The 12,693-nt window shown below is 39.3% G+C and overlaps 1 protein-coding gene across 1 annotated transcript in view; it reads left to right on the plus strand.

Moving 5' to 3' along the window:
• Positions 1-4,961: 4,961 nt before the first annotated feature.
• Positions 4,962-12,693, plus strand: part of LOC122990052 (diacylglycerol kinase theta) — a 40,198-nt gene continuing 32,466 nt past the window's right edge. Inside the window, exons 1-2 of the mRNA XM_044363180.1 lie at positions 4,962-6,098; positions 11,700-11,779. Coding sequence (XP_044219115.1) covers positions 5,873-6,098; positions 11,700-11,779 — 306 coding nt within the window. The 5' untranslated portion in view covers positions 4,962-5,872. The remainder of the gene's footprint in view (positions 6,099-11,699; positions 11,780-12,693) is intronic.

The following is a 12,693-nucleotide window of genomic DNA, read 5'->3' on the forward strand; positions in this document are numbered from 1 at the left end:
TCCTGTATTATTCCTGTATCATTCCTGTATTATCCCTGTATCATTCCTGTATTATCCCTGTATTATCCCTGTATTATTCCTATATTATTCCTGTATTATTCCTATATTATTCCTATATTATTCCTGTATTATTCCTGTATTATCCCTGTATTATTCCTGTATTATTCCTGCATTATCCCTGTATTATTCCTATATTATTCCTGTATTATTCCTATATTATTCCTATATTATTCCTGTATTATCCCTGTATTATTCCTGTATTATTCCTGCATTATCCCTGTATTATTCCTATATTATTCCTGTATTATTCCTATATTATTCCTATATTATTCCTGTATTATTCCTATATTATTCCTATATTATTCCTATATTATTCCTGTATTATCCCTGTATTATCCCTGTATTATTCCTGTATTATTCTTGCATTATCCCTGTATTATTCCTATATTATTCCTGTATTATTCCTATATTATTCCTATATTATTCCTGTATTATTCCTGTATTATCCCTGTATTATTCCTGTATTATTCCTGCATTATCCCTGTATTATTCCTATATTATTCCTGTATTATTCCTATATTATTCCTATATTATTCCTGTATTATTCCTATATTATTCCTATATTATTCCTGTATTATTCCTATATTATTCCTATATTATTCCTATATTATTCCTGTATTATCCCTGTATTATTCTTGTATTATTCTTGTATTATCCCTGTATTATTCCTGTATTATCCCTGTATTATTCCTGTATTATTCCTGTATTATCCCCGTATTATCCCTGTATTATTCTTGTATTATTCTTGTATTATCCCTGTATTATTCCTGTATTATTCCTGTATTATCCCTGTATTATTCTTGTATTATTCTTGTATTATTCTTGTATTATCCCTGTATTATTCCTGTATTATCCCTGTATTATTCCTGTATTATTCCTGTATTATCCCCGTATTATCCCTGTATTATTCTTGTATTATTCTTGTATTATCCCTGTATTATTCCTGTATTATCCCTGTATTATCCCTGTATTATTCCTTTATCATTCCTGTATTATCCCTGTATTATCCCTGTATTATTCCTATATTATTCCTGTATTATTCCTATATTATTCCTATATTATTCCTGTATTATTCCTGTATTATCCCCGTATTATTCCTATATCATTCCTGTATTATTCCTGTATGGATTTTTAAAAATAAACTTGTTTGTTTTGTTTTGTTTGTTGTTTCTGAAGATGTCAGTTGTTGACTGTTGTTTTTCTTTTAAAATGAAACATCTATATTGCATATTTTACCAGAGATATACTAAGTTGGAGAGAAAATAAGGAAAATGGAGACAAAGCTTTCAGAAGATAGACGATGGAAGATTGTGTGTTTGTATAATGACAATCAAAAGATTCTTGAAAAAACAATTAGTCCAAATATTTCTGAGTCAAAAAAAAAATCAATATGCTGCTGCCTATTTATGACTGTTGTCATGAATATTAAACTCATCTTGTGTTTTCTTTGCTGATGACGTCTGTGAACAACCTGTGCAGGTGAGGAAAGAGGACAGATGAGCTGAATCCACAACATTTATTTGGACACTGTTGGCGTTTCACCTGACTCTCCGTTCCTCGACCTCCACAGAGGATTGATCTTCTACTTTGTGACCACCAGTCACATGATCACATGTGGATGCTGGAGACGTGTGGACGGATCTGCAGGTGTGATGTGGAAGAGAAGACAAAGCTGACCAACACTACTGTATTTCTATATCTGCTGCTCTCCTTTACATGTCCTGTATGTATAGTGAATATTTAGAGTTTTGTCCTGTATTACTTTAGTAATTACTGCAAAAATTGAACTGAATTTTTGATTAATTTCTGTGATATAAACTGAGAGAGGAAGAAGTGTCTTTCATTTTGCTGTGATGCAATCTTAATTTATTTTAAATAAATACATAAAAGATAGTTATCAGCCAATAGAGACGCATGCTGTAACGCTCCCTGTTGTTAATGTTTCTGAGTGACGAGGTTTCTTTGTTGGGAGACAGACAGATGTTGTCAGACAGATGTTGTTCTGGTACCAGAGTTCATCCTGAAATGTGGATGAAGTGTTTTGGTTGAATTTGTGTATTTTGGACATGAGATTAACTGCTGCGCTGAGCTGAACTCAGTATACAGAAACGTATGTTACAAATGTAAAAACTGCATTTATTTATCTTTAAACCAGGTTTTCATTACAACAAAAAGAAAGGTGCTTCTTTACTGCCTTACAGTCACAGAAATGAATCCAACTGCACACAATGAACTAAAGTAGTCCCAGTAATGCAACGTTAAAGTTTGCATTTACATTTTACATTTAGTTATTTGGCAGATGTTTTACTTACAAGCTAAGTGAGACAGTCACCTCACTTGGTGGTGATAAACCTTCCTCATCCATGAGAAGAGGGATGAACAGTGACTGGGAGAGACACTGAAACGCCACATCGTCACATCGTCAGTTATAAAATGTTCCTGGCTCAGCTCACCTGCACACGTCTTTCATTCAGGTCATCAGTGAATGAAAGGAGGCGTTCACTGTTTTATGACCCACTTAGGAGTTTATGTATTTCTATTTTACTATTTCTTTTTATGTAGCAGATTTCAGCAAATGTCTAATGTACATAATTCTGTGTTATGTTTGGTCTTGAATGTAAATGTAACAGTTTTGACACAAAAAAATAACCAGGTTAAAAATCGACCTGGTTTGGATCAATATGACACAATAACACAATACTGTGTTAATGTTGTTTGACCCAGTTTTAGTGTTGGGTTATTTATCCAAAGTAAAGCTTGTTATAGTCTATTTTACTCTTTTTAAACTGGGTTTGTTATTGAATGTTAATAACTTGTGTATCTTCTGAATGTCGTCTGCACATCGTTTTTGTACAAGAAACAAAACATTTGTGACAGTTTTTAGCTAAAACTTGTTGTTTGTAACACTGGCTCACAATAACAAACTGCTAATGTTAACCTGATGTTGTGTCGCTGCTTTATTGATTGTTAAAAACACATTGTGATTTTTAGTGTTTAAAGATGTGTAAAATGGACAGTAAATACACAGAGGTTTGATGGTGGTTTAGTCCACACTGACCTCTGTTGTGTCTCAGTATTGAGACATTCGTGTTACAAAATGTAAAACATGGTAACTGATTTGTTTGTTCACTTGGAGGCTGAAGAACAAGATGTAAACACAACATCACGTTATAAAGTCTGCTGTTTGGTAGCAGTGGAAGAAGTATTCAGATCCTTTACTGCAGTAAAAATACTAATACAGCAAAGTAAAAATACTCCTGCATGAAAAATACTAATACAGTAAAAGTACATAAGTATTATGAGCTTGATGTAGTTAAAGTATTGCAGTAAAAGTACATAAGTATTATGAGCTTGATGTAGTTAAAGTATTGCAGTAAAAGTAGTGGTTTGGTCCCTCTGACTGATATATTATTATATATGACATCATTAGATTATTAATAGTGAAGCATCAGTGTTAGAGCAGCATGTTACTGTTGTAGCTGCTGGAGGTGGAGCTAGTTTACACTACTTTATATACAGTTAGCTAGTTTAGTCCAGTGGTTCCCAACCTAGGGGTCGGGCCCCTCCAAAGGGTCAGCAGATAAATCTGAGGGGTGGTGAGATGATTAATGGGAGAGGAAAGAAGAAAAAACAAAGTTCTGATACACAAATCTGTTTTCAGTTTTTGGACTTTTTCTCTAATCTTTGATTTTTGCTGAAATATTGGATCATTTGAACATTTATTGAAATGAAAGCATGTGAGAAGTTTAGAGGGAAAAATCACTATTTGGTGGAGCTGTTAACAACTCATAGACATGTGAAATGTGACCCCGACTACACACTGCTTTTTGTAAGACGTCAAAAGCCAAAAAGGTTGGAAACCACTGGTTTCATCTTTAACAATATGTTGTATTTTAAAAGCTTGTTATATTATCCATTGTGTCAAATCTTCATCTGAAAAGTAACTAAAGCTGTCAAATAAATGTAGTGGAGTAGAAAGTACTACAAAGTAGGAGTAAATGTACTTAGTTACTTTCCACCACTGCTGTCTGATATTGGGCAGGTCGTGTAAATCAAGTTTTATTTGTTTAGCCCAACTATCACAAATAACTCATTTTCCTCAGAGGGCTTTAAAGTCTGTACAACAATACAACGTCCTCCGTCCTTGGACCCTCAATTCAGAAAAGCAAAGAGTTAGTGACAATTCTGTGATGATTCACAAGAGGGAGAGCAAAAAGGAAATGAGAGATGAAATTATGCAGGAAAGAAGAAAAACAAAGTATGGGAGCAAAGAAATGAAAGGACAAAAAGGAAAAGATGAAGAAAATAGGAAGGAGTGGGAATGTTGTAAACAAGCAAAGACTGAAAGAAGAGGAAGACGGGGAGGAAGTGAGTAAAGAAAAAGAGGAAGGAAAGACGCAAAAGAAGAACAAAATAAGGAAGTAAAGGTATCTGTTCACACATGTTGATTATAACTGATTCATCCATTCAATGAAATTCAGAAGATCTTCCACAGATGAAGGGAGGAAGGATGGAAAATTGGAGGGAGACAGGAAAGGAGGTAAAGGAAGAGGATGAAGGGAAGGTAAGGAAAGAAGGCGAGGGAAGGAGATGAAGGGGAGGGAGGGAGAAAAGAAAGCGAGGGAAGAATATGAAAAGGAAGGAAGGAGGAAAGGAGGCAAGGGAAGTGGATGAAAGGGAAGGAGGGAGGAAAGGAGGCGAGAGAAGGAGATGAAGGGGAGGGAGGGAGGAAAAGAGGTGAGGGAAGAGGATGAAGGAGGGTAAGGAAAGGAGGCGAGGGAAGGAGATGAAGGGGAGGGAGGGAGGAAAGGAGGTGAGGGAAGAGGATGAAGGGGAGGGAAGAAGGAGAGGAGGCGAGGGAAGAGGTTGAAGGGGAGGGAGGAGTAAATCAGTGTTGGAGACTGACGCGGAAGAAGAATCAGCCTCGGAGAAGGAAGAAGAAACCCAAAATGAGGGCAGCCCCTCCGGCTCACTTCACACTTGTTGATTAGCGTTTATCTTCAGCCCTGCGGCGGGTTTGGACGCTATCCCAGCCGGGTTCTCGTGTGTTTAACCCACGTCTGGAGCTGCTAGTTTTAGGCTTCACGGCTGTGATTGTTATTGAAGCCTTTGACTGAAAATAACATCACCGACAGGCTCAGCATCCAGCTTCACTGGATCAACATTTCATCTTTTATTCATCTAGCTTCCCATGCAGGAAGCTCCGGGAATCACGCCGAGCACGGCGCCCTCTCCGCCGCGCAGCGCCGCTGGGTGGCACCGCTGTCTCCGGGCGGAGGGACTCTGATCTCGGCGTGGTGGGTGATCTCTCTGACGTCGAGAAGACTTCAAACCCGACCATTACTACCTCCCTGATATACCAGCGCAATGTTTTAGGAAGGTGAATACACGATTAATACTTCAGGAGTTAGATATTTAGCTAGCCTGTAAGGCGGGAAGCTCCGTGAGACACGCCGACCGCGGCGCCCTCTCCGCCGGGCAGCACCGCTGGGTGGCACCGCTGGGTCCAGCCGGTGGGATGACTCTCCAACGGGGGTTAGCGACGTCACGTTTAGAAGAAAACTAATCTCGTTTGGATCACAAAGTCGTGACCTACTCTGTATTTTAGGACCTGGGTAATTAGCTTCCGAAGCAGAGGAAGCTCAGCACTCGTACCGAACACAGCGCCCTTTCGCCGGGCTGCGCCGCTGTGTCCGGCCCGGTGGGATGTGTCGCCACTGGGGGTGGAACATTTTCTAGAGATCCAGGCTTTTCTGTATCTGAGCCCTTCCCAGTGTGCTTTCCCGCCTGTCGTGACTTTGTGTGTGAAGACATGGCCGACAGCGGCCGGGCCAGACCGGCGGACCCTGACGCCGCTGACAGCCGGACTGCGAGCCCTCTGACGGTGAAGAAGAGGGCGCAGCAGTCCCCCGGGCTCCGGCACAAGTACCAGAGCTCCACAACGGGCCACTGCTTCAAGAGAGTCACCCTGACCAAACCCACCTTCTGCCACAGCTGCAGCGACTTCATGTGGGGGTTCCTCGGCTTCCTGTGTGAAGGTAAGACTGCAATAACTGATGCATTATGTAAAATATACCTTTAATTATTTAGAGCATAAAGTTGAAGTCATGTCCTGCATGCACTAAGTGCACAAACCGGTACTCCCAGTAGGAAGACAACCTCCAGCCCTGGCTGGCCTGCTCTGTATGAATGACAAGAGACCCAGTCAAGGAGTGTTTGGGGGTCTCCTTCAGCTCCTTCCAGTCATGTGATGCTGCCTTTTCAACTTGCACCATAATGCACAGATTTAACCTCCACCAGAGACATGGAGCTGGTTCTGTCAGGTGTGACTGGTTCCCAGTTTGCTCAGTTTGAAAAATCAAAAAGTAAAGATGCAGATTGCGGAGTGTGTGTTCAGTGTTCAGTGTGTGTTTCACTGTGTTCAGTGTGTATTCAGTGTGTGTTTCACTGTGTTCACTGTGTGTTCACTGTGTGTTCAGTGTGTGTTTCACTGTGTTCAGTGTGTGTTTCAGTGTGTGTGTGTGTTCAGATTGTGTTTCAGTGTGTTCAGTGTGTGTTTCAGTGTGTGTGTGTGTTCAGATTGTGTTTCAGTGTGTTCAGTGTGTGTTTCAGTGTGTGTGTGTGTTCAGATTGTGTTTCAGTGTGTGTTAATGTGATGATGTGATGGATCCTCTGCAGGCAGAAAAAGTGTGTGTGTGTGTGTGCATGCTTATGTGTGTGTGTGTGTGAGTGTGCCAGAGGAGGTGTAAAATGTCTGTTGCACAATTGTAGCTGCAGTCAAGTCGTGATTTACTTCCTCTGGTCGGCATGGCAACAGCAGATTGGCAGGGATGCTGGGTGTGGGGGAGTGAGTGAGTGAGTGAGTGAGTGAGTGAGTGTGTGTGTGTGTGTGTGTGTGTGTGTGTGTGTGAGTGAGTGAGGTGAGCAGAGACATGACCATCATCCTCCTCCTCCTCCTCCTCAACACAAACAGCAGCAGGCGCATTAAAAGCTGCAGCAGAACAACAACAATGCTGCTGCGACTGATTACATAATGTTTCTTCTTTAAGCCGTCAGTTGGATTAAAACAGACCCGTGATGTCATCAAAGTGCTTCATCTGTGAATGTTTCCTGTTTTTATTATAATACTCGATTATTATTAATTTAACTGGAGGCCACAGCTGCACATTTCATTGCACGTAGCCGCTCTGGTTTATTCCAACCAGGCTGACATTTCCATCAGTAATAATCATCACACATCTGGGAGCAGAGTGACATCAGAGTGACATCACTAACAAGAAGTCTGACAGGTTATTAATGATTCATTATTTAAATCACTCTTAAGGCAGAATACCAAATATTTGCTGGTTCAAACTTCTTTGAACAATTACATTTTTTTAGCAACTCAATTTAGAGCAATTACAGTAAGTGTATGGCTTCTTCTATGTGAGAATTTGCTGATTTTCTTCGTCTTATGTTAGTAAATTGAACATCTTTAGGTTTTAGACTGTTGATCAGACTAAACAAGACAGTTGATGACATCTGACACGTTGGTCTCCAGGAAAGTGTGATGGACATTTTTCACAATTTCTAATGTTTTGCAGACTAAAGGATTACTTGAGAAAATAATCAGCAGGTTAATCGATAATGAAAATAATCACTAGTAGCAGCCCTTCGTCACACTTAATAGTGGTTACGTGACTGTCAGTTCTCTCTGCTACAGTTTGGATCCTCATGAAACTCTGCTGTTTGAATCATCATTACAAAAGATGAACGACTGAGTTAAAAAATATCTGGTTGTCTTGTAAAAAGTCGAAGGTACAAGACTGCAGACATTAAAATTTTGGGATAGAAATAAACTACGACTCCCAAGGTGCATTTCAGAGAGAAACAGCCAATCACAGAGCTTAAAATTCTGTCTCGTGTGCCTCTAACGGCGAACAGAAGCTAAAGATTACTGTGTTGAGAAAACTTATTTTACAATCTGCAGAGTGAATCAGTTCACTTTTATTTCAGGGGTCACTGGGCCGAGGCTCATGGGTATTGTAGTATTCTATGACATGATTTGTCAAGTGTAAATAAGTGAAACTGGTGTCAGAATATGAACCAGTAGAATGGTTATATTATCCAGCAGAGTCCTGAGTTTCTGTGTTCAGTAACATCGAGGAAAACGATTAAAGAACATTTTGAAATGGGAACAAAATGAGGAAAAGCAGCTGCTTCCACTTCACAACTCCATAAAGAAACACGACAGGTTGACTAACAAACTTAACAGCGTTTTTGCTGAAGAAAGTTTTACAAATTGTCAAAGAAGACTTTTGTGTGGACGAAGTAACGAGGCTCTTAAAAAACTAAACTAGTGACGCCTTCAACTCCTGGAAAGGCAAATCCATAATTGGCTATTAATCATGTAATTCGGGATCTAATGTGCATATAGTAAACACTTAAAAACTATGAGAACATAGCTTTTGACATAGCCTATGTAGTTGTTTAGAAAGTTTCTCTCCCTTCCTTTGTTATTGGGTTGCAGTTGGGCGGGGCTAAACTAGGGAATTTATTACGTAATAAATACCTGCCCAATCATATTTAAGAGAAAGATGATTGACGTGGCTTTGCTTTTAGATAGATTGAGAATTCAAATTAGCCTGACATGGTTTGAAAGTTACTGTGTTAAGCTAACGAGCAGACTTGGCTACACCATCCAGATCTGTATTAATCACTGAGTGGATAAGTAGCTCAAAAGTGCAGCATAGTAATGCTAATGCTAACTGTTTCATGTAAGTGAATGAAAGATGCTAAAACACTTAGCTTCGTAGTCTGGAAGGTATAAATGAATAAAAACAGATATGTGTGGTCTACTCTAGTCTGCTAGTTAGCAGATTAGTCAAGATAACCAGTAGACCACTGGGGTAATTCATAATAAGCTCAAAAGTTTTGAATAGAAAAGCTAATGCTAACCGTTTCATGTAAGTGAATGGAAGATGCTAAAACGATTAGCATCATACTCCAGGAGGTATAGTCAAATAAAAACACAGTTTCAGGTGGTCTAACCTAGTTTGTTAGTTAGTGGATTATTCAATCTTTCAACCAAGTAGGGTCCATTTGATAGATTTGGTATTTTATTCCATATCAGCAAAACGTTTTAGTGAATGAATAGAAAATAAAACTACTTGAGCTGAAAGTGAGCTGTCAATCAAATGTGATCTGGACACGCCCACACAGTCCTGAGAAATGGTTCGAGCAGCCAAATGAGCTGTTTTTGAGCTAAATTTTCTAATAGTTATAAATGTTTATTTTCATTCAGATTTTTGTGGATGCTTAACGAGACACTCAACTCTGATATCATATATGCATTTTTATGATTTCAAGCCACATTTCCAGAGACTTTAATGATCCTCTGACTTTCCATCTAGTGCCACCCTGAGGTTTTCAGTTCTTTATTGAAATATCTCAACAACTATTGGATGGATTGCTGTGAAATTTGGTTCAGAGTAGAGCTGCAGCTAAGGATTATTATCATTATCAATGTCAATTAGTTGTTGAGTCTATAAAATGTCAGAAAATGGTGAAAATATGAAAATAAATGAAAATAGTTGCAGATTAATTTCCTGACAGTCGACTAATCGTTTAATGGACCAGTTGTTGCAGCTCTGGTGGAGACATGAAGTTTCATCTGGTAAAAAATGTCTTTAGTTTTAATACTTTAGTTTACGACCAAACACCTGCAAAACTAATGATTTTTCCATCAGCCTCAGTGGTATTTTTGTGTGAGGCTGTAGACATGATAAAGAGTCTTCTTGTTCCTCAAACTGTCTTTTAAAGTTTTAAATATAAGTTGAGTTTGATTGTATCTGTAGGAAACTGCTGCTGCTGCTGCTGCTAAATGGAACAAAAACCGCACTGGTGGTTGACCATGCAGCCAGAGCAGAGGGTTGTGGGGGATGTTTGTTGACTTCAAGTGTTTTGTAGATTCAGTCTTGTAGGTCTGCAAATAATAAATATTTCATTGTAGATTATTTGTCCGATGTCCTGTGCTTCCTCGTGCTTCTAGTGTGGTTTTTTTTGTAGTTTAGGATCCTTTAAAGCATCTTGACTGCTCGATAAACAAAATGTATTATTATTACACATTATCACAGTTTTCCTGAGTCCAAGGTGACGTCTAACCATCTAAAACTCAAAGATATTTAGTTTATGATGATATAAAACACAAGAAGAGAAGCTGCAGCCAGAGAATGACACGGCACTTTTTGCATGATAAAAGAGTAGAAATTCATAAATTATCAACACTGCTGTCAAATAACATTGTGTGAATTGAATAAAACACTAAAACGTCTGAAGTCTCAGCAGCCGGCCGAGTCATTGCTGAGTCACTGTGACTGAATAACAGGCGTAATGATGACGGCGTGTTTGGAGCTCCTGGACAGGAAAAACCTGACTGATCTCCTCTGTCCAAGAGTTTTTTTTTTGAGATGATGATGATGATGATGATGCTGAGCTGAAACAGACACAAAAGTGTTTGACTGCAGAGCGTTTGTTGATGAGCTCAGAGAGTGAAACTGGCCGGAGTGAGCATGTGGTTTACCATAGTGTGACAGAACAGACAAAAACACCACAAACTAAATGTCAGTTGAGCGACGCAGGCAGGGCGGGCGAGGCAGAGACGCATCCACACCTTCATTTAGCCCACACTCTCTCTCTGGGTTGTTTTTTTTCATGTGGTGTCTCATAGTATTATAGTTCTTTATTAAGACGAGTTTCTGTGTTGGGAAACCCTGAATTCATCAGGTCATTTAATCTGAACTCTGCAGTGTTTCCTCCTTTTGTTTAGATGAGAACGAAGACATTCTTTAAATAGCAGGGTTGAGAGGAGATCAAGTGTTGATATGTGTGACTTCTCGGTATTCACAGGGTGTTATAATAGAAGAAGAGTGAGAGGTGCTGCACTTCCTGCACCAGGAAAAAAGTAGATTTCTTTAAGAATAATAAAGTTCATTATGTATTAGGAGTGGGCAATATGGATGATCTCTTTTATCGTGGAGTATGTCATTTTATGTTGCAATAATAATACTTAAGTTATTACGTTTTTTTAGCAACTCAATTTAGAGCAATTACAGTAAGTGTATGGCTACAACTAATGATTATTTTCATTACTGATTAAGTTGCTGATTAGTTGTTTGGTCCATAAACGGTGAAATATATGGATCAGTGTTTCCCAAAGTCCAAGACGACGTCCTCTAATGTCTTAGATTATTTTAGATGTTCAGTTTACCGTCACAGAGACTAAAGAAACCAGGAAATATTCACATTTAAGAAGCTGGAATCAGAGAATTTGGATGTTTTTTCTTAAAGAATGACTCAAAATGATGCATCAGTTTAATAGTTGGCAGCTGACTGGTTGCTCATCGCAGCTCTAGTAAAACGTGGCTTTAACTTTAGCAGAAGTTAGTGATGAGGTGACTGTTGACATCTGATCAGCAGCAGTTCCTCTTGTGGGAAACGCTGAGCAAAAAGATGTCTTGAGAAAGTTTTTTAAAATGTGTTTTTGAAGTCAGAGAGCAGCTGTGTGCCAGTTGGGTTTTCGGGTCTGTAGGGATTTGAACCTCCACCCCCTGACGGTGTCGATGCCTTGCTGATGGGTCTGTTCTCTGTCTCCTCCTCAGTGTGTAACTTCATGTGTCATGAGAAATGCCTGAAGACGCTGCGTTCGGCTTGTTCCTCCATGGCTCCGTCTCTGGTCCGGGTGAGTAACAAACAGCTGCTGCTGCTGCTGCTGCATCAGTGAAACTCTGCACAACCCCGACATGATGTTTATTGATCAGCACAGCACTGATCACAGAGCCTGACAAACTGCATTGATCAATACACCAGCGATAAACATAGACAGGCAGGAATGGAATGAGTTGACTTATCTTCCAGGTATTTTTTTTTTTTCCTCACCTGTTATCTGGGAAAATTCCTGCATCAAGACGTTATAATAAACAGGATTTCTGTTGGGAACGTGACACTCAGGGAATTGTTTACTGATCAGGGCTCCAGCTGCTATGATTAATTACCACAAAGCAAATGAACCATGTGATTGATAAATCTGTTATCTGCTGTGTCCGTAACAGCGAGAATCAAAAACTTTCAAGTGCTTCAAACTGACATCAAATGTCAACTCTTGTCAACTTATTTTTTGATCTGATAGTTATTGATTTAAATCGTCATTTTGTCAGTTTTAAGCCTCATTCAGGCAGGATGAACATCACAAAGGGAATGAAATACTCTTTGTGCACCTCAGTGATGTATTCATGGTTCAGGATGGCATTTTAAAAGTGACATATTTATCACATTTCCAGCTCTATATTTATATTCTGGGGCTCTACTGGAATATCTTTGTATGATTTCCAGTTAAAAACTCCTTATTTATCTTCTACTGGTCCTTTATGCAGCCCCTCAGTTCAGCCTCTGTCTGAAACAGGCCGTTTTAGCTCCTGTCTCTTTAAGACCCGCCTCCCGATGAGCCCACTACGTTCTGATTGGTCAGCTTCAGGAAGCTTCCTCCGGCTCCGGAGGCTACGTAAACAAACTATAGTAGCAGGATTTCACTTCTTTTTCTCCTTCTTTACTCCAAATGTCAACTTGTCAACTCTCTGTACATGTTGGAGCTGAACA

Source organism: Thunnus albacares, chromosome 10 (genome assembly GCF_914725855.1).
Source record: "Thunnus albacares chromosome 10, fThuAlb1.1, whole genome shotgun sequence".
Taxonomy (NCBI): domain Eukaryota; kingdom Metazoa; phylum Chordata; class Actinopteri; order Scombriformes; family Scombridae; genus Thunnus; species Thunnus albacares.